This window comes from Labrus mixtus, chromosome 22 (genome assembly GCF_963584025.1).
Source record: "Labrus mixtus chromosome 22, fLabMix1.1, whole genome shotgun sequence".
NCBI classification, from domain to species: domain Eukaryota; kingdom Metazoa; phylum Chordata; class Actinopteri; order Labriformes; family Labridae; genus Labrus; species Labrus mixtus.
The window spans coordinates 19,591,276-19,612,618 of record NC_083633.1 but is presented as its reverse complement, the minus strand read 5'-3'; the positions used below and the strand labels follow the sequence as shown (position 1 = coordinate 19,612,618).

Here is a 21,343-nt window from a genome sequence, read left to right as displayed (position 1 = left end):
TTACGGTTTTGACTTGCAGTCATTTAGCCCTCGTGATATTTGCAGGTCGGGTGGATGGCGTCGCTTTGTCAGAGAGTAATCTTATAAATTCTGATGATGACTCTTTTTTTTCCGCACTCAGATTAAATTACACACAGTTAATTTCTCCTCTGATTCGTCTTATTTGTTATGTTTGGAGTGAGGCCTCGTTGTGCTCGGGGACGCTTCTGTGGGATATTGTCTGTTAATGAAGACATTAAACTTAGTCGGTGCACGTGTGTGCGTGTGTGTGTGTGTGTGTGCGTGTGTGTGTGTGTGTGTGTGTGTGTGTGTGTGTGTGTTTGTGTCTCAGCAGCTCATATGGGCAGGCTGTATCATTTAGATAAATGACATAGCGTGTCCCCTGCCAAAACACACACACACACACAAACACACAACACACACACACACACACACACACACACACACACACACACACACACACACACACACACACACACACACACACACACACACACACATGCTGCAACAAACCCGTCATGGCGCTTAAGGTTGTGTTTTAGAAAAAGGACCATTTTCTGTTTACCCCTCTGGCTCTCTTTGTCTCGTTCCCTCTCTATCTCTCCCTCCATCTCTGTCTCTCTTTCAGCGCAAAATGCCAAATTGCTCCATTTCTCACTCGCTCCCCCCCCCCCCCCCCCCCCTCGTCCCCCTCCCTCCTCGTCCCCCCCCCCCCTGCTTATCCACTCATCTGGTTATTAACTCCAAACACATTAAACCAACAGTAGTGCCGCGATATTCCCCAGACCATCAGAATAAACACACACACACACACACACACACACACACACACACACACACACACACACACACACACACACACACACACACACTGGTGTACTGCACACACCTGGGTCAAAGTGTCAAATGGATTCTGCATGAAGGAACCTAACGCTTTAGGGTCGAGAACAACACGTTAATAAGGGAAACCGAGCCGACTCTGAACATTTCTCCAGTGATTGATGAAGTTTGGCTCCTGACTCACTTCGACGGGCTTTAAGAGATCGTTTTTCAAACATTTGCGATGTGGATTTGGACGAGCGGAAATATATTTGAAAGGATGATACTCTTTAATGCCAACAGAAATTCATAAAACCGACTCGGTGTTTGCGCGAGGAGTTTTATTCTTGTCAGGCTGAAGAAGCCTCTCAAGCAGCACTCACGCGCGTCATGCCACGGCAGATGATGATGATGATGATGATAATAATAAAATAGGAAGGTGGGGGAGGGGATTACACTGATCCACAGATATCCACTCTCTGGTTTGATGTGTATTCCAGCCGTAGCTCTGAGCCAGCATTAGGTTTTTATCTTGGACGTCTTGTAATTAATCATTAATTTATTCAAAGCTGTCCCACTTTGAATGTCTGGCCCTGTCTGATTTACATTTTCTTTTTTCTTATGATTTATTTTTTGGGGCTTTTTGGGGCTTTTTTTTGGAGAGACAGGACGGGGGGATAGAGTAGGAAATTCGGGCGAGACAGAGTGGGGGAATGGAGCCACAGCTCAGACCACAGCCTCTGTACATGTGGTGCGCACACCAACCGCTGGGCCACCGGCGCTGCTGATTTATAAACTCAAACGTGATTTGACTTTTTTTTTTATGAAACTGGGATGTTGGGAATAGTAGTCGACAAATAAGGAAAGAAAGCTATTCTCCTGCTGTCAAGGCAAACCGGGAAACCGTATTTGTGAGTTTTCTCAGGATGAAGGGTCAGAGGATTTCCTGGCAGATATTTTTGGGGCCATTTTTGCCTTTATTGGAAAGGACAGCTGAAGAGAGGAGATGTTGGGGCGGAGAGCGAGCGGTCGATGACCATAGACTGTAAATATTAACGGATGAAGCGTGAGTGACGTCACCCGTCTGTTCCTGCAGGGGGCGCTGGAGGCTCATCGGCAGCAGCCGCCATGTTGGAAATGCTGTCTCAGTCTAACTTTCAGTCAACCTAACGACAGGCTGAGAGCTGGTTTTAAACCTCCTGACCGACATCACACCCACCTGTCAATCAAGTCAGCTACGAGCCTAACTATGGATAACATGTTTTTAGTTTTTTGGACCAGACTGTAAACAGCTTTTTTGCCTGTGTTGTGTGTATGTGACTTCCTGTGCTTCTGCAGCCGGCCTCTAGTGGACAATTGACGAACTGCAGGATTTTGCACTTCCACATTGGCTTCATTTCACAAGAATGGCGGTCGCTGCTTTAGTATGACGTGCAGCAATGGGTGTAGGTCGGATTTGAACCCACAGCCGCTGCAACGAGGACTATAGCGTCTGTACATGGGGCGCACGACATAACCGCTAGGCTATCCAGCGCCCCTGTTGATGGATTCTTCGACATGTTTCAACACGGTTGTTTTAAATTGGCCTGACTGTCGAAAAATGGAAATCTCAAAATCGACTTTCTTTATATCTGATCGACGACTAAAGACTGATCAACCTGCGATCATACGATGTTAAAGGCTGAATAATTCAGACTTGAATTAGCCTGACAGCGAGTAAGAAGCCTGCAAGTTTTGACGTCAGAAACTGTATCCTCATGGCATCATGTAATGGAAACCTCAACCACAATCAATCTGAGAGGAAGAAGACTTTTCCCTCCATAAAAGATCGAGATGGAGCGTTTCTTGTTTTTGTCAAATATCCGCCGTCCATTGATGTTTGTGTTTTTTTTTTTTTTGACTAGCAGTTGTTGAAGCTAACGAGGATCCAAACAGAAAGTTCTTTAAAAGCCCGTCTCTACTGCTGTGGAACTCTTCCAGCGTCTCGCCGGGGCTAACAAACTCATTTATATCCAAACTGCTCCTTCATGAAGGAGAGCCGCTCGGGTCGCCACTGGGGGCACCGTATCGGGCTCGTTTGCCCCCACATGTGCGAGGCCCTTTTCAAAACAGCAGCATCCCTAATTTAAAATGAACACACAGAGGGGAGGAAAGGGAGCCACGATTTCCCTGACACCGGTGAAATTACCGACGGCTCCAGCGCCGCGCTCGACGCCCGACGAGGGGGCCGTTGCGGCTCCTCCGAGTTGAGCGAGTGCAGACGAGGCCAGGGTGGCTTACTTAACTATGAAAAAACAACAACACTGCTCGAAGCCTGCGAATAACAAGGCCAGTAAGAGCCCAATCAAACGCTACATTTCCTCTTAAAACACTCCACCTCGCAGCAACAGAGGCAGAGACGGCGAAAAATGAGGAATAGACGGAGCGAGATTGTCATTCAGGGAAGAGAAAATAAAAGGCACGGTAGGTGGCTGTGTTTTTTCATCTGCTGCAGAAGTGCCGGTGAGTGATACTCCTGACTCATCAACCATAAAAACAACTCTTTTCAAGGGTAGTGAAGATAAAGCAGGAGATTTGAGGGAGCTGAAGGACAGGAGGAGGAACTCTGCGCCTTTCCTTTTTTCTCCTTCTACCGTCGTCGTCGGAAAAAGAAGAAGAAGAAGAAGAAGAAGGAGGAGGAGGAGAGGAGAGACAGGTGAGGAGAGAAGGAAGGAGTCATTTCAAGGCTAAGAACGCACACATACAAAGAGGATGACAAGTGTGTTGGTGTGCAAAAATGAGTTGATTTGGGTCTTGGCAGAAGGCTGTCTTCAGGCTTTCATAAGCTCGTCTGACTCAGTGAGATCGAGAGGCAGCCGGAGAGAAAAACACACGACGAGAGCGGAAAAAAAAAGAAAGAAAATCTGACTGAGAAATCTGCAGAGGCAAAAAAAAGGTGAAGGACATCGCACCTTTCAGCCACTCTAGTGATATCAAAACAGGAACGAGCCAGCACATTAATCCGAGGCGTTCATGCTAAGAAAATCACAAAAAATCTGAAAATAACCACGACGAATGAGATCGACTTGAAGAGTACAAAAGTGGAAAAGGAAAAGTGCTTCTTATTTCATGTCACATGAAGACCACACTCATTAAATAACTAATATTTCACTCGGTATATAAATTCCATATCGACCATGATTGCATCGTATAACAGCTCAGCCCAGTTTGCAACCATGCATCTTTAATATGCCAAGAAAAAAAACTCCAGGCCAAACAACTCATGGAGCCCTAACCATGGTGGACTGGGCCTTAATCATGATCATAGTTTGGCTAGCTCTTTATCCACAACTCCTCCTGCAGATCTTTGCATATTATGGATTGGAGAAAAAACTCCAGGCAGGAATACCAAAAACCCAAATGAGCAGTTTTTTCATGTAAATTAAACAACATGGGGTCTAGCCTCGCTGATGTATGACCATAAGCTGCAACATCTAAGCATCACTGTGTGTGTGATGGAGACTAACTTTCCCCCCAAATGGATAAATCCTTAATTTAATCCCATCTTTCACTCAGATGAGTGTTTATTCGCTTCATCCAGTCTGATTCATGTTTTTGTTTCCCCGTGACACTGAAAAACTTCTCCTCAGATTTGCTTTACAGTCGGATGGAGGCGGCACATCTCTCTTCCCGACGTCCTTCTCTTTCTCTCTTTACTTTCCTCCCACTCCGCGTGTCTCATCAGGAGTGTCATCAGCCCCCCCCCCCCCCCCAACTCCTCCGGTTGAAGCCTGTTAATATGGCAGCGGTATTGTGTGCCCGTTCGTTGCTTCTGTCTCTATTGTTTGCTCTCACACTTGACGAATTCATCAAAGGCAGAAGAAAGAGGAATGGGAGAAAATAGCTGCAAATCATGCCGTTTCGCACAATTGACTGTGCAAGTCTGGCTGGGCGAAGCTTTGTCTTCCGACGGTGCAAAAAAGAAAATGTGTGTTTGCCTGTGTAATTCTGCACATATATCATTTGTTCTGCCATTAACAAGGTGTGATGGCCCACTCAGTCACTGACTGCTGAGTGTGTCTGTGTGGAGGTGTATGTACAGACTGTCTTTGAAGTGCCTCTCTATTAATATTTTGGTACACAGGAGTGCATTATGTCTGCCTCATATACTCCTCTAGAAAAACCATTTACGTAAGCACCAGTAAAGTGGGAGATGCTACGACTTCATATTAAAGTTATTGGGAAAGAAAAGCAAACAAAAGGTTGTTGTTGTTGTTGTTGTTGTGTTGATGTACCTTTGCTCTGTGGAGGGTTCTGGCTGCGGTCTCGGAGTATGTTGATCTGGTAGACGGCGCCGTACGGCTCGAACAGCTCCTTCAGCTCCTTCTCCGACCAGGAGCGCGGGATCTGACCCACAAACATCTTGATGGCGTCCGGGTCTGGCTGGTCCGAATGCTCCAGCGCCCCGTTCATCTTCCCGGCCGTGCCGTTACTGCAACAAAAGAGACAAAAAACAGAACGTTAAGAGCCGAGAAAAAACCTCATATTTACACCTTTTAGCGAACGCTCAATACAACCAGGAATATTCAAGGAGATGCCTCTTCAGAATATATTCTGTGTATGTGTGTGTGTCTGTGAGAGACCTTTTTGTTGACGATAAATTACATATTATTTCTTTACCAAAAGCTATTTCATCACTCTCCAGACCTCATTGAAAAACGAGGCAGTTTTACCTTGCAGAATACAGAGTTTGATCCTCTACTGCTGCATGAACTTAAATAAATAGTTTGGGGTTTTGAATTATTAGTTTGAGTTAAACTAGTTGGAATTTGCTTAAGGCATCCTGGTGGCTTTGAAGAAAGCGATGGATTGGCTGTATTTAAAGTTCCTTTCCGCCCTTTATTGGATAGGACAGCTGAGGAGAGACGGGAAATGCTGGGAGGACATAGTGGGGGAAGACATGCACAATAGGGCCTGAGGTCGGATTCAAACCCACTGCCGGTGCAATGAGGACAATAGCCTCTGTACATTGTGTGCGTGGCATAACCGCTAGGCTATTGGAGGCTCTTTATCTGGTTCCTAATAAGGCAACCGACCTCACCAAAAAGGCTAAAAAGTTAGAAGGGTAAAAAAAAATCATTCTTTGAAATGTATTCACAATTTCAAACGGCAAAATAGAGATTCATGGTTTGAAATTCAAAGAGACGATTAGAAAGGGGGGGAAGAAAGAGCGCACGAGGGGTCGTCACCTCGGCCGGAATAAATGCCAAAAGCATTTGCACACAGAAAGCAATTAAAGAGGTAACATTTTGACACACACGAGGGTCTGGAATTCAAATTGAAAAGTCACAAAAAGTACTAAAATCTCCCAGAGAAATTCATTTTCACAACAAAGTAGCCTCGAAAAAAACAGAATCCATTCGATCACAGGGACACTGAAACTCAGCCACAGCGGCTCTGAAGGATTCTTTCAGCCGCTCTTTCCAGCGCTGAGATTCAGCTTCACAGGTTTTTACAGACTGATATCCCTGAAGCTGGAATTGTTCATGTACTGTACAAGGTCGAGAAATTGGAAAAGTGATACATCACTCTGACCCTGAATGTGGATGTTTAGTTGTAAAAGACGCAGTAACAGTCGTACTAAAGGATGCTGGGTAATCCACACTGTCCGACCGAGTATTTTCCAGCTCAGCAACACGATTACAAAAAGCAGCCAATCGATCAGAAGAAGACTTTAAGCCACATGTCCAAGCATGTCCAGCAGCTAGCGAACAGCAGCCCTTGTGTGAGAAGTGCGGTGATTGTGGTCGTAACTCTAGCTTTTGGTAGCATAACATTTAGCAGGCATCTAGCTAGCTCCTTCCTCTACAAACTGTCATGTACTATATCTAGTTAATGAAGCTAACAGCTCATAGCAAAGCAAGCCTCCATTTATAAAGGTAACAATTAGAGAAGACACAGACTTTTGTTTTGCAGTAGTTAGCCTAACTGTGCGCGTTAATGTTATAGAGTTAGCTGGGTTAGCATGAGGAGCTAGCAGCCAACTAGCAAGGCACTTCTTAAATACTTGCATCTTTGGCAGGTTCACAGCTGCTTACAGATGCAAACTGTTTGATTGTTTAAGACAATAAACCTCACTATTCACATGAGCCAAGACAGAACACAGAAAACAATAAATATGTTCAATTTATTGGATGAGGAAAATATTAAAGGCTTTACATGCGATGTTTTGATCCAGCAGATGTCGCCCTTGAGCACCAGCATGAAACCAAAACAACTTGCGCTGCATTGTTGTGTTAGCATGCTAATGCTAGCGATCTTTATTATGCTCGTATCTTCACACTGCATGTAAATTTACCTGAAATGAGCGTGATCTAGAAACACAGTTAAGCAGTGAGTACAGTATGTTATTCTTCTTTTCTCTAGTCCCTCAATTAAACAACTTTTATACACGAGGGGAGGAGTCAGCCGGCCGTCCTGGCGATGTAAACAAAGTGAAGATAGGACTCTGAAAACTCTGAAAACATCACAGACAGTGGGACTCGGGTGTTACACCCATTGTAGACAGTCATGACTCACAGAGTTATTTTCAGAGGATAGACTTGATTTATATTATATTTAAGTGTGAAAAATCACATATTAACCCTTTAATGTACAATAGCTTGAAATGATTTTCAATGACCATTTTGCAAAAGATTGAGATAAGAGGAAGGCTCAACAACTTTAGCAAAACACTCACCACTTTATTCCTACTTTGGGATTTGTCTGCAATGGAGATATTGCTAAAAAAAAAGTGGTTCAATGAAGCACCTGAGTGCATCTATCTATCTAGTGTTTACTGTGTGTCTTGGCGTTTTCACCGTACTTGTTGACATGCTGTTTTCTGCTTTGTAGCCAAGAGCAGAGACACTCTACATGATGTATGTTGACCTGCCGTCCACCGCTCTGCACGTGTGAATGTTTGTGCATGTTTGCATGCATGAATGAATGCTGAATAAGCAGCATGCAGTGTGTGTTAATGTGTGTGTGTGTGTGTGTGTGTGAGGGATTAGCCCGCCGAACCAGACTGCAGTAAACCTCGGGGCCCTCTAACAGGACACAGATGCTTACAAGCCGTTCGCTCTGGTTATATTTCCACATCTGGGATGCATATGAAATGGAGGTGAAGTGCTTTCACCCTCTTCCGACCGCAGAGCAACAACACTTATCTTCACAAAACACACTCGTGCGTCCACGTGTTGGGAATGTTAACTCCTGGCTATACGGCGCCGCTTTCTTTTCGCGAGGAATAAAAAGGCGAGGAAATGCTTTCAACGACGGGAGGGGGGGGGGGGGGGGGGGGGCCCACCGAGACGAGAGCGGCACCCAAGCATGCACGAGGCGAAGTGTGACTGTGTTTTGAGGGCTACAAAACACAACGCTCGTCACCGCCATCATCAAGGCCTGTGGTCTATTTAAGATGGCTGAAAACCAATTTAATGAAACCAAAGTCAATGGCTGTGCGGTTTTATCGCTCCACTTTCCCTTTTGTTGTTCTCGGCAGGAGAACGAAAGAGCATTATCTTAAGAGGCAAAAACAAAGCCAAATCCTGAGCTTGGTTAGCTGACAACACTAATACCACACTATAAAGCTCAGTGAAAGAGAAAGAAAGAGGAAGAAGCGAAAAGGAGGGAGGGGAGGAGAGAAAAAAACATCCAGACCTTTGAACGCGGGCCATCCATCTCTTGCAGAAGGAGCCGAGGCGCTCAGCAGAAACGCCCAATTCTTTAAAGGACTTAAAGGACATGTCAAATAAAACGGCAGAACCGGGGAAGGAGTCAACGAGCCAGACCGAGCGCTAACAGTCCTGGGGGCAGCAACCGCTCCCTCGCTAAGCTGTCCGATAAATCGCAAAGGGCCTCGGCGTAGAGGGAGCCCCCGAGGGTAGGGAAGGATGGGAGGAAGGGAGGGAAAGGAATAAGCCGCGGCGGTCGCGCGAGGAGTTACTGCCTTCCGATCACTCGCTGATGTTTAGCCACAAGAACCAGTGTGTCAAGACGAGGCTTGGCGGTCGCCGGGTTCAGACTGCAGCACATCATCCCTTCACCCTCTGACACACACACACATACAAAGAATTCTTAAGTGTGTGCGCAAGCAAAAAGAATAGCTGGAGACAATCCCTTATTGTTGGGATGTTTATGTGAGGCCCGCGGGGATTGAGCGAGTCCACCGGGGGAGACGATACAATAGCCGGTGTCAGAGGGACACTGTCCGCCATTCACTCCCGCTCCGCTAAGACAATGGACGGCCTCACACTCGCGCCCATACGGCCCGTTCGAGCGCTTACAGAACTGCCCTGTGTAGATTGCGTGCTTCGTCTTTTTCCCTCGAGGTGCTTGGAAGTAGGTGACTCTCCTCCGCTACAAAGGAATGAGCGCCTCTTCCCTTCGCCCCCGTGGGCCAAGACTGACAAGGTGTTATTGCGAGCAGACACAGCCCCAACGTGTGTGTGTGTGTGTGTGAGAGAGAGTGTGTGGAGCTCAGCAGGAGAGTGTCCTGGGGCCTCGGATTAAGTCGTTGAGTGGATCCACTCCTGCCATCTCCCCAACCTCTTCTTCTTTTTTCGTCTTTTTCTCCCTCTCCCTCTCAATTTGAGCCAATTGTTTGCCTTAATGGCTTAACTATTGCTTCCATCACTCCAGTCTCCCTGCAGCACAGGGCCGTGACTGAGGGCTGATCCACACTGAGCCTGTGTGTGTGTGTGTGTGTGTGTGTTTGTGTGCGTTAGCGTGCACGTGTGTGTGAGTGCACAGCCAGCCTGCACAAAAAAAAAGTGTCTGAAGCAGCTGCTGAGCGCTGTTATTCCCTCACCTCACACTCACATTAGACAGCAGGCGAGTTCATCCAAAGCACAGCTGCACAGTATTGACCATAAAACCTCATGAAGGTTATTTATTTATTCATTAGTCTTCTTTTTATTTTACACGTTCTGCTCTCCAAACCTTCCCTCCATTAAAAAGAATTGTTCTTTTTTTTAGTGTGGGGAAATAGACTCATTCGCTGAGATGCAATGATCAATATTAATCTCACGTGTTGTCAGGATGTGGTCGGCCTAGCTTAGCATAAACATTTTAAAGCGTCGGGAACAAAATAGAAGTCTCTCTCCAAAGCAAAAAAAAAGGCCGTCCAAGCTGCCATGTGAACATGAAACCAACAACTGTCCTGTGAACATTTTTTCAGAGCTCCTTTAAGGAAAACAAAAAGACTCCAGGTCTCATTTTTACCAAGTCAATTAATAAGTTAAAGTCTTTATGTGTGATTTTTCACACTTAAATGTAGAAATCTATCCTCTGTATATAACTCTGTGAGTCATGACTGTCTACAATGGGTGTAACACCCGAGTCCCACTGTCTGTGATGTTTTCAGAGTTTTCAGAGTCCTATCTTCAGTTTGTTTACATCGCCCGGACGGCCGGCTGACTCCTCCCCTCACTTATAAAAGTTGTTTAATTGAGGGACTAGAGAAAAGAAGAATAACATACTGTACTCACTGCTTAACTGTGTTTCTAGATCACGCTCATTTCAGGTAAATTTACATGCAGTGTGAAGATACGAGCTGAATAAAGATCGCTAGCATTAGCATGCTAACACAACAATGCAGCGCGAGTTGTTTTGGTTTCATGCTGGTGCTCAAGGGCGACATCTGCTGGATCAAAACATCTCATATAAAGCCTTTAATATTTTCCTCATCCAATAAATTGAACATATTTATTGTTTTCTGTGTTCTGTCTTGGCTCATGTGAATAGTAAGGTTTATTGTCTTAAACAATCAAACAGTTTGCATCTGTAAGCAGCTGTGAACCTGCCAAAGATGCAAGTATTTAAGAAGTGCCTTGCTAGTTGGCTGCTAGCTCCTCATGCTAACCCAGCTAACTCTATAACATTAACGCGCACAGTTAGGCTAACTACTGCAAAACAAAAGTCTGTGTCTTCTCTAATTGTTACCTTTATAAATGGAGGCTTGCTTTGCTATGAGCTGTTAGCTTCATTAACTAGATATAGTACATGACAGTTTGTAGAGGAAGGAGCTAGCTAGATGCCTGCTAAATGTTATGCTACCAAAAGCTAGAGTTACGACCACAATCACCGCACTTCTCACACAAGGGCTGCTGTTCGCTAGCTGCTGGACATGCTTGGACATGTGGCTTAAAGTCTTCTTCTGATCGATTGGCTGCTTTTTGTAATCGTGTTGCTGAGCTGGAAAATACTCGGTCGGACAGTGTGGATTACCCAGCATCCTTTAGTACGACTGTTACTGCGTCTTTTACAACTAAACATCCACATTCAGGGTCAGAGTGATGTATCACTTTTCCAATTTCTCGACCTTGTACAGTACATGAACAATTCCAGCTTCAGGGATATCAGTCTGTAAAAACCTGTGAAGCTGAATCTCAGCGCTGGAAAGAGCGGCTGAAAGAATCCTTCAGAGCCGCTGTGGCTGAGTTTCAGTGTCCCTGTGATCGAATGGATTTTGTTTTTTTCGAGGCTACTTTGTTGTGAAAATGAATTTCTCTGGGAGATTTTAGTACTTTTTGTGACTAAACAACAATTAGCTTTTTGCACTTGAATTCGGTATCGGCTCTTGACTGATTTTTATATTTTGCTGTGTTGTCTGATTTTTTTTTTTTTTAATTCGTTTTGGTTTTATGTTTTATGGTGATGTCGTCCTTGTGTTTCTTGACTTCTGTGTGCTCCTGTTGCAACGTAAATTTCCCCTTGTGGGACAATAAAGAATCTGAATTTGAATCATGATACCATAAACTGTCCTGTGCAGCATCACCGACGCCAAAACACAAACTGTGCATGATGGTTATGACGAGTAAACTGTGCAACCTGGAATACATACTAACAGCCTGCTAGCCACGCTGTGTGCCATGTTCACAGCTGGACTCCACATACAGATGTGCTACAAAAAGGACTGCAGGAGAGAGAAAGCGAAGGACGAGCGAGGAATGTAAAGGTAGGAATCAAAGGGGAGCGAGAAAGAGGAGGAGACCGATGCAGATGAGCCGGGGTCCAGGAGTAAGTACAGCTCAGAGCTCAGCATGGGAGCCATCTGAAACCAGGCACACACACACACATACACGCACGCACGCACACACACACACATGCATGCACACATATCACAAATGCATGCACACTGTTCAGCCTGGATGCATTGATCCCCCCTGCTGTTTCTCCCTTCTGTTTCTGCTCTAAAACACACATCCGCTCTGACTCCCCCTAACCCCTAAATCGCAGCACACACACACACACACACACACACACACACACACACACACACACACACACACACACACACACACACACACTCACACACACACACACTTCAGTGGGCTGACACAGTGGCTGAGCTGTCACACATTTCCTCTCATTGGCAGTGTGTTTGCAGGGTGTGTAACAGTCCCACAGGGGAACTAATCTTGTTGACAAGCAGAGTGAGAAACATCAGTCCCCCCCCCCTCCCCCTCTCTCTCCTCCCTAAGGGAAGCAGGGCGACCAAGGTCAGGTACACACACACACACACACACACACGCACACACAGTGACATGTTAACACACACTTACAGAGCTGGACAGTCACATTTCCTCACACCTTGACGGATTCTAACACAAGACACAAACCGAGGAAGATGCTGAAATAGAAGCACGGACACACACAGCTAGAGCTGGGGGGGGGGGGGGGGGGGGGGGTAACTGAATGTATCACGCTATTAAGTTGCAAATTAAGGAATCATTTCACATTATTGTTATCTATGTTTACAATAAAATAAAATAAACAAAGCTCAAAGTAGAAGTAAAGCTTCAGTTTAGGAGAAGCCTGACATCACATATGAAACACCTTTTCCCCCCTCTTTTATTTTGAAAAGTTGCTTTAGTCATGAATATTTAACGTGACAGTGAAGCCAAGTTTTCAGTCGCTTCAAGTGCACTCTTCTTCTTAACATGATAAACACAACCCCACTCCAAGGCAGCGCTCGCACACACACCTACACGACACCTGCACGAGAGGAGCCACGAGCTCAGATTTACACACAATTCATTTCACACTCCTGAATATTTCCCTGCTTCTGAATCACACTGTAAACCAGATTAGCAACTTCCACACAACAACCTATAACAGGCGTGCTTTTTTTTTTCTCCCAGAATCCCGCTCTGTAACTGATTTTGTTTGTCGGATTAGTGACTCAAACTAAACGAGCGGCTGTACTGTATCGACTGATTCATTTGGAATGCTTTGTTGTAAGTGAGTTGCGGGCGAGGTAAACCGGCTCCCCGGGGGGGCCCCTGTTCCCAGCCAAAAACGAGGGAGGGAGCGCGATATTGCCTGGCCGGTGATTCACTTGAACTTTACAATAAGCAATAGCCACCCTCCTCCGGGGGTACCATCACTGGGACCACTGGTTTGTACTGGGAGAAACACAGTTCACGTGTTCATTAGAAGTATTTCCTCTCATGCAGAGTGTTGGGAGCTCAGATTTGATGCAGCACCTCTGAATAACTGCGACCCCCCCGCTGAAAGAACTGTTTCTATGCTCGCCTTGATGACTGCCTTCATGTGAGTGCACGCATTTGCGGTTGCCATGGAGACGCGGCGGCACAAGCAACGCGGGGGGAAACGATCAGATAAATGTCACAGTGGCTAATGAAGCTGCACCGGTGCCCCGACGCTCAGCTAGCTCAGCGCCTAACGAGCTACTGCACGCCGCCGCCTGCTAATGAGGACACACACACACACACACACACACACACACACACACACACACACACACACACACACACACACACACACACACACACACACACAGTACACATATATACTGTACACAAGCAGTATGAAGGAAACACACTGATGCATGACACACGGTTTCTCATGTTTCATATTTTCCCTGCTTGTCTAAAATTCCGGAGGAGGATGCTTTGTTTCTGCAGGAATACAGAGCCGCTTCGTTTGAAGCTGCAGGATGTGTGACATCACATCTTCACATGTTCACCTGTATGCACAGTTATTATTTATGAACTTTATTAAAATATACAAAAAAAAGAAAAAGTTTTCCTGGGATGAAATACTGTTGCAATACTTCTTTTTTTTGGGAACTGTCATTGCAGCAGCTGTTAAATATTTACTACTCTGAAACAGAGAAGGTCCACCAGTGCCTACACATGTATTCTCTCTTTTTTAAAACTTGTGATGTCATCGTTTGGAGGATTTTCTGATGCATCTTATCCCGAGAATTTGTGCAAACAAAGGCCCGCCGCCTCCTGAGTGATGTCACCCTGATATCAGTGCATTGCTGCGACTGTGTACAGTATATTATTTGGATATAACTTGTGTTTTTTATTTTATTCTTTGTATCTGTGTGATGTTCTATCCTTTGGTGTTACCTGCTGCTGGAATCTGAATTTCCTGAGGGAACCTTCCCAAGGGATTAATAAAGTTATTATCTATCTACCTATCTATGTAGAGGCATGCAATGATGTCATCAAGGAAGGAAGAATATGATACTGCAAGAGAGCGAGGCCTTTGCTTTCCCATGCAACAACAACAACAACAACTAAGGCTCCGGCTTTATACTTTTTTTTTCTTTCTAGATCGATTAACAAGATTATTCTAACAACTATCTCCCCTTTACTGTTTCAGATTTGTTTCCCCTGGCACACCAAATGTGTATGTATAATTTGATTTCTGAAAACTAAAACTAGCAACAATATCTCAAAACTTTTGGGGATTTCTAGAGCTTAAAAGTCAGGAGTTTGGACATGCCAGAGGTCAAGGAAAGGATCAAGTTAGTCATGACAAGTCTAAGCCAAGTCTTGTAAAAACAGCTATCGATTACTGTTACAAGATTATTCTAACAACTATTCTCCACCGGTTCACTCAGTACTTTCTGCATAATTCCTCTCATGTTTTTATCCCAGCAGCCTTCATCACCAGAGGACCTCGTTTGGAGAAGTGTCCTTCTGCAGCGGGAAAACAAAACAGTCTTTGAAATAAAAAATCCAAGGTGTGAATCGTCTTAAACAGATCGGCTCCTTTTTAAAAAACACAACAAAAAAGGAAAAAAGTGTCTAAAAGCGACGAAAAAAAGCGTTCTATAAATAACACGTGTATCACAGGGGTGAGAAGAGGTCTACACTTCAAGTGAAAAACCTGGATTTTGAACGAGGCCGCTGCCGAAGGTTTTTACTTAACGTTTGTTTAATTGTTAATACAGAAAGTGTTATTGATGAATGAGCTCCTTTCAAACACAAAATGGCACTCAGAGTCTGCAGCCCGCCGGCCTGCGTCTCATCAAAGAGGGGAACTTGAACTTGTGTGTTATAGTCGCAGTGCCGCCGCCGCCGCCTCCTCTTTACATGCAGCAGGTTGTAGTTCACGTTCTCCCCGGAGCCTCGAGACAACAAGGTGAAGAAGAGCGTCACAGGCGGCGGCGGCGGAGAGCCACTTAGCGAGTCACACTCACAGCACCGCTGAACTCTGAACTGGAGGCGCGCTATCTATAGTTGTATACAAACCCTTATAGAGCGCCGACCTTTTGTTCTGCACAGTATCTTTATAATGGACGCTTCACTGTGACTCCCTCGCTTCACTTTTGAGATTTCTTCATGTTTCTTTGGAAGCTGCCGTTGATGACCGTTCATCTTCTGAGGGTTTAAAATCTTAATGAGTGTTGACAGAATCTATTACCTTAATGAATGTGAGGTGTAATGTGATATATCAGAGCCAGTTTCAGGGTCCGCTTGATTATTTTAAGTTTGACTCACATTATTCTGGAGCTTAAAACAATCAGTCAGAAATAGAAGATGACTTCCCATGATGAGGAAAGATGACTCATCATGTTTTCAGATTTTGGATCTTTAAGTTATCATTTTGTGTGTTTTTTTTCGTCTTATATGTAAACACACTGAAATGACTTTGAGCTTACTTGTAGGAGTGTAAGCATTTCACTCGGTTCATTTTTTTTATTACTTATGTTTTATTCGCTTTTCTTGATCATCAAAATAAACTCAGGATACAAACGTCGGTGTCAGTTTAGCCTCCTCTTAAACAGTCCATTCTCTTCAGACTTTGTGACGGGTTTTAAAGTCAGTCCACTTTTTCCATTTTCCTTGGCATGCAGATTGTTGTGGTCTTAAATCGCGTGTAAAGTTATCCTTATCATGTCCGACCAGTTTCTCCGAGTGGGAGGGGTTTAACGGTTCATTTTAAGCTGCTGTCTCTTTAAGGCCCCTCCCCCCCCTGTCCTACTTGTCCACTTTCCTCTGATTGGCCAGCTCTGAGGGAACTTCCTGTGTGGGCGTGTCCTACAACTTTGCTTCAAGCTTTGCTCTGAACTTGATGTCAGGTTCTGGCCAAGCTTTGAATCCAATGCAACTCAAAGAAGTGATATAAATATGTAAACTAAGATGGATATTTGAGGTTGTTTTCCAACATTTAAAGACCAAAACATGATATTTACTCACCAATGAATGACTGCCAAAAGTTGAGATTTGGTCTTAAATACACAAAGTGACTCAGGTTGTTGTTATGAAACACAAAGGACAACACTTCATGAACAAAAAGGCGACGTGAGGTCAGAGGATCAGGAAACAATTATTGGGTGTTAAATGAAGTCTGGACTTCTTAAGCTATACCTTCGATAAATGAATAACCGTAAATGTTGAATCTGCTCACTAACAGTCAATACGTTTGTGTCGCCTGGGAACCACAGATGTTTGTCTCTTATGGGACTGGGGGGGGGGGGATCGGAAAAAATCGACAAATCAGAGGTCGCACTGCAGAAAAGGTCGTGAGGTCACTCTAATCGATGGTTCCTACAAGATAACAAATGTGCACATGATGACGTATTCTTCGCTGGAGATAAGATTTAAATTATTGCCACATGGGGACCATGATGGTTTTTTTTTTTTTTTTAAAGAAAAAGGCCTGAAATTATATTTTAGAAAACTGTGCTTTGGTTGATCCCTCTTCGTCTTCCAGAGAGCAATTCCTAGAATTATCTCTAAAATGATGCTTTCTAGCTAACGTCAGCCTGACCTGGAGTCTCTCTGCATGTGTGTGTAGTGTGTGTGTGTGTGTGTGATAGAGGGAAGGAAAAGGGGGGAAAAGGAATTAGAGCATCTTAAAGCCTCAACACCAGATTGGTCAAATCCAGGCAGCTGCAGCAGCAAAATTCCCCCCCCCCCCCCACCCCCCTAATCTTTAGCACACTTCCTCTCTTCTTCAACCCCCTGCCTCCTCTCCTCTCCTCTCGCTGTGTCTTGTTGCCATGGGAACAGCAGCAATGGAGGGGCATGGGGTGAGGGTAGCTGGGGGGTAATGGGTGTGGGTGGGCGGGGTGTCTCTTTGGATGACAGTGCTAAAAAAAAAAAAAATGAACACAGACGAGAATCACGTGTCTCTTCTTCTTCTTCTTCTTCTTCTGCACCTCCTGTTTCAGCCGCTCTCTCCGTCTCTCATGTTTTTGTGCGTTTTTAATGAGAAACAGCTTGTTTGTGGTGTGAGTCTGACTGCGTGCGTGCGCCTGTGCGTCCGTGTGATGAAATGGCACCGGGCGCTGATTGTCTGGCACGGCGCTGCGGCTGCGTTCTGCCAAAAGTCATCATCTGACTCGCCGACGGGGATGATGGCCCATTTGACTAATGCTTCTCCAACGAAAAAACGGGGGCCAACAATGCCCAGTCCAACGGCCGACGGCGAGAAGGAAGCAAGCGCATGCGTGGTGGACGGGGGAAAGGGGGGGGGGGCGATCATATCAGATTGGTACCGCTTCAATTCAAACCGACCTAGATATGGATCGAGGCAAAGAAAAAGAAAGAAGTCACCAAAGCCACTTTTCTGTGTACCTTCCCTAACGTGTGACACCTCCACCGCGGCGCCTCGCTTGAGCAACAAAATCCCGGTGTTTTCACGCGCGTCGGCCGTGACACCTCTAAAGAGGGCGAGTGAGCACTAAACCACAGGGTAGAGGCAGAAAATGGCGTAATAAGAGCAGAAAGAGAGAGAAAGAGGCAGGCAGCTGCCAGGGACAAAAAAAAAAACACACCGCTGGTTTTAACAACACGAGTGCATTTTGTTGAACCGGCTGCGGCACAATTACGTCCCCATTGTGAAGTGAAACCTCCACAGCACAAAGGTTACAAAGCCCTGGATCTCAACTCCCGATTAGCATTTAGCGAGAATGCTGTTTTCATACATGACGCCCCAAAAAAAAATCTTTAAAACACACGTGTGCTGTCAAAATTGTCTGCGCTCGGAGGGCGCTCTGTGTGTTCCCCCGGGGGCGAGGACAGGAAAGAAAACCGCCTCTGACACTTTAATAAACCACCATTACTGCACTTCACACACACACACACACACACACACACACACACACACACACACACACGCTCACACACACTTAGGAACTTAGAGCAGGAACTGGAGTCGCTGCGGTGCGAGAGTTGAAGGGATGCTGGGAGCGAAAGTGAAGAGGTGAAGCTGAACACGGTGGAGACAGACAGCTGGGGGGAAACAAACTTATTGGCTGGCAATGAGAGGGCAATGTGTGTGTTTCTGTGTGTGTTTCTGTGTGTGTGTGTGTGTGTGTGTGTGTGTTGAACGAGAATGAAAAAAAAAAAGCAGCACAGAGTAGAAGTAACTTTTCTCCGCCAGGACACATCTTGTAAACTCTTGTTTCCCTCGTAGATCATTTCATGGTGGTTGTAACCGAGCAGTGTTCAGAGTGTTTGACCTCACGTTACCTTTTAAATAAGCTGAACAACCTGGGAGTTTTTTTTTTTTTTTTGTCCACATGTACAACACATTCTCCAGCATGGCGGCGTCACACACTCAAAACAAACACAACTCCACTGAGCGACCCGGGCTGCAGTCCAATGTTTTCCCCATGCTTTGCCAAGTCCATCAACTCCTCTTTTCTTAAGTTTTCCCTTCATCTCCTGTTTGCTTTCTTTTCTTGCCACTCTTTTCTTGCCTCTCTTTCCCCCATTTTTATAACTCCCCTTTACTGTTTCAGATTTTTTTTCCGCCTGGCACACCAAATATGTATGTATAATTTGATTTCTGAAAACTAAAACTAGCAACAATATCTCAAAACTTTTGGGGGATTTCTAGAGCTTAAAAGTCAGGGCTCAAGTTTGGACTCGTCAGGGGTCAAGGAAAGGATCAAGTTAGTCATGACAAGTCGAAGCCAAGTCTTGGAAAAACAGCTATCAAGTGAGCGAGAACTGAGGAACTGAACACTCAAGATTGGTCAGAACAAGAGCCAACAAGCACTTTTAACACGTTCTTATCATGTCATGACGTAGATCCATTCGATCTGCACCTTTAAGAAAAAGCTAAAGACCCAGCTCTTTCATGAATACCTACTAACTTAATGATGATGGTCTCCATATTATTGATGATGATGATGGTAATGACGATGGTTTTTGTTTGATAACGACGACTTATAAGATGGTTTCTATACTGATTAGAGCTCTCAAGAACTGCCCTCAATGTTGTGCTTTGCCTCTGGTCACTTCCTGTCAGCACCTGTGTGTCCAATCAGACTCAAAGCTGATCGTTTGCTCTTACTGACATTGTTCCCTTTTTTCTAGATCCTTGCTTGTGTTGTTCTTACTCTCTGATGTACGTCGCTTTGGATGAAAGCGTCTGATAAGTGAATTGTAGAATTGTAGAATCTCCTAATATGGGTCATGTGAGTTCAAGATCAGGAGATGCAAAAAGCCTTTTGAGCCAATCAGGACATCTCCAAGTCATGAGTCAACTTCGGTCAGAACAAACAACATCAAATCTCCACCTTCCACTCTTTCAGTGGCGTTACACCATCCATTAACTGTGTTGTTTCCTTTTCTACCTCTTCCTCCCTTCTTTCAGCCACTCTCTGCGAGTCTGATTCCCTTCTCCGTGCTGTCGGTAATAAGGATGTAATCACCCGCACATTCCAGCCAATGTGTTTCCAACAGCTACGATCCATAAAAATTAGAACAATTTACACTCTGAGCCAAAGTTTGAGTGAGATTTGGAGGGGCCCTGGATCTCAGACAAATGGCAGGAAACTGACACTATACGATCTGCGGGACATCTCCAGTCTTTGGACCGATCCCTCCTGGACTTTAAGTGCCTCTAGAAGAGGGGCTGCTAATGCCCACTACTGTGTAATTATGCCTATAATGTTGTACAGGAGGAGGGGTGGGGGTGGGCCAGAGAGGAGAGGGCGATAGCATTATGGGATATTAGGGCGGGTGGGGTGTTTCATTTTCATTAGGTTTTATGGGTTGGAAAAACATTGTCATGCATACCAATTAGCACTGGAACAGATGGCTCAATATGGTTGTATGTTTCGTCTCACACACACACACACACACACACACACACACACACACACACACACACACATAAGTGAAGTGTGTGTGCTGAGGGAGCCTGACAGTAACAATCGTGAGGACGGGCCGGTCAGTGAAAGGAGAAAGTTCAAGCTGACAGCTGGTGAGAAACCAGTTTCCCTCTTTCCTTTCCCTTTCCTTCCACCTTTTCCTTCTTTTTCTCATTTCCTTTGTCACTTGTTTCCTTCCTCCTTCCCTTTCTGCCCTCCGTCCCAGGTCAGGACCTCCAGAGCATCATCAAACCTGGATCAGTCTGTTCAACAGTCTCTCTGAGGAGGCAGCCATATGCTGACATATGTCTACAGAGCAGAGGGAGGGGATTGCCTGATTGTGCCTGGGTTTGTCTGTGTGTGTATGTGTGTGTGTGTGTGTGTGTGTGTGTGTGTGTGTGTCTGCATATATCCAAGTGTCTCTATAGGATCCCTGTCGCAAACCCTGTCAAACCAAAGCAAAGGTTAGACTGATACAGAATTTTTTCGAGGGTTCAAAAGTGACACCTTTAAGGCTGGTATCTCGCTGACATTTGGAGCTGATATTCAGAACGTTTAAAAAAAAAAAAAAAAATCTGTTTTTGTCTGTTTTTTCTTTTGTCTGATTTTTTCTGTTCTGACTCAGCGTTTTTTCTCCAAACTGTGTTCATGTCAGGCTTTGAAAAGAGTCTGAAAAGCAGTCAGGCTGTCTGAAGGCACTCACACTGAGGGAATAATGACACCATTTTTCCATCTAATAATGACGCTAATTATGAGCATTAAACGCTTTTAGAGCGTATTGACGAATTCCAACAGAAGCTTTTTATCTCATGTCACTTATTTGGCAGTCTCCTCTGAAACAACCAGCGCTGTATCGACCCAAATTGATTCCAGTGGTTTTATAACAAGAAAAAGGAACCATGCGTAACCCATCGTATTACATGGTGACAGCTCAATATCCAGGCTGTAACGACTTTGAGCCACCAGAGGGCAGAAAAACGTCAAAACGAGCTAACATACAGCTAGCACAATTTATTTAGCTTACAAAGCAGTAAAGGCCAATGGCTAGCAAAACATCTGCTGCTTACACATCAAGCAAACACACTTAAAGAGATTTAGCCGTCTATTTCCTGAATAGAGATCAGGTTATGC

At 45.0% G+C, this 21,343-nt stretch overlaps 1 protein-coding gene across 24 annotated transcripts in view; it reads right to left on the bottom strand.

Annotated features, from left to right (window-relative positions):
* Window positions 1–21,343, bottom strand: part of celf2 (cugbp, Elav-like family member 2) — a 218,868-nt gene that overhangs the window by 85,072 nt on the left and 112,453 nt on the right. For all 24 annotated transcript variants that reach the window (XM_061030473.1, XM_061030475.1, XM_061030471.1 and 21 more), the window contains one exon: window positions 5,094–5,290. In XM_061030473.1, coding sequence (XP_060886456.1) covers window positions 5,094–5,290 — 197 coding nt within the window. The remainder of the gene's footprint in view (window positions 1–5,093; window positions 5,291–21,343) is intronic.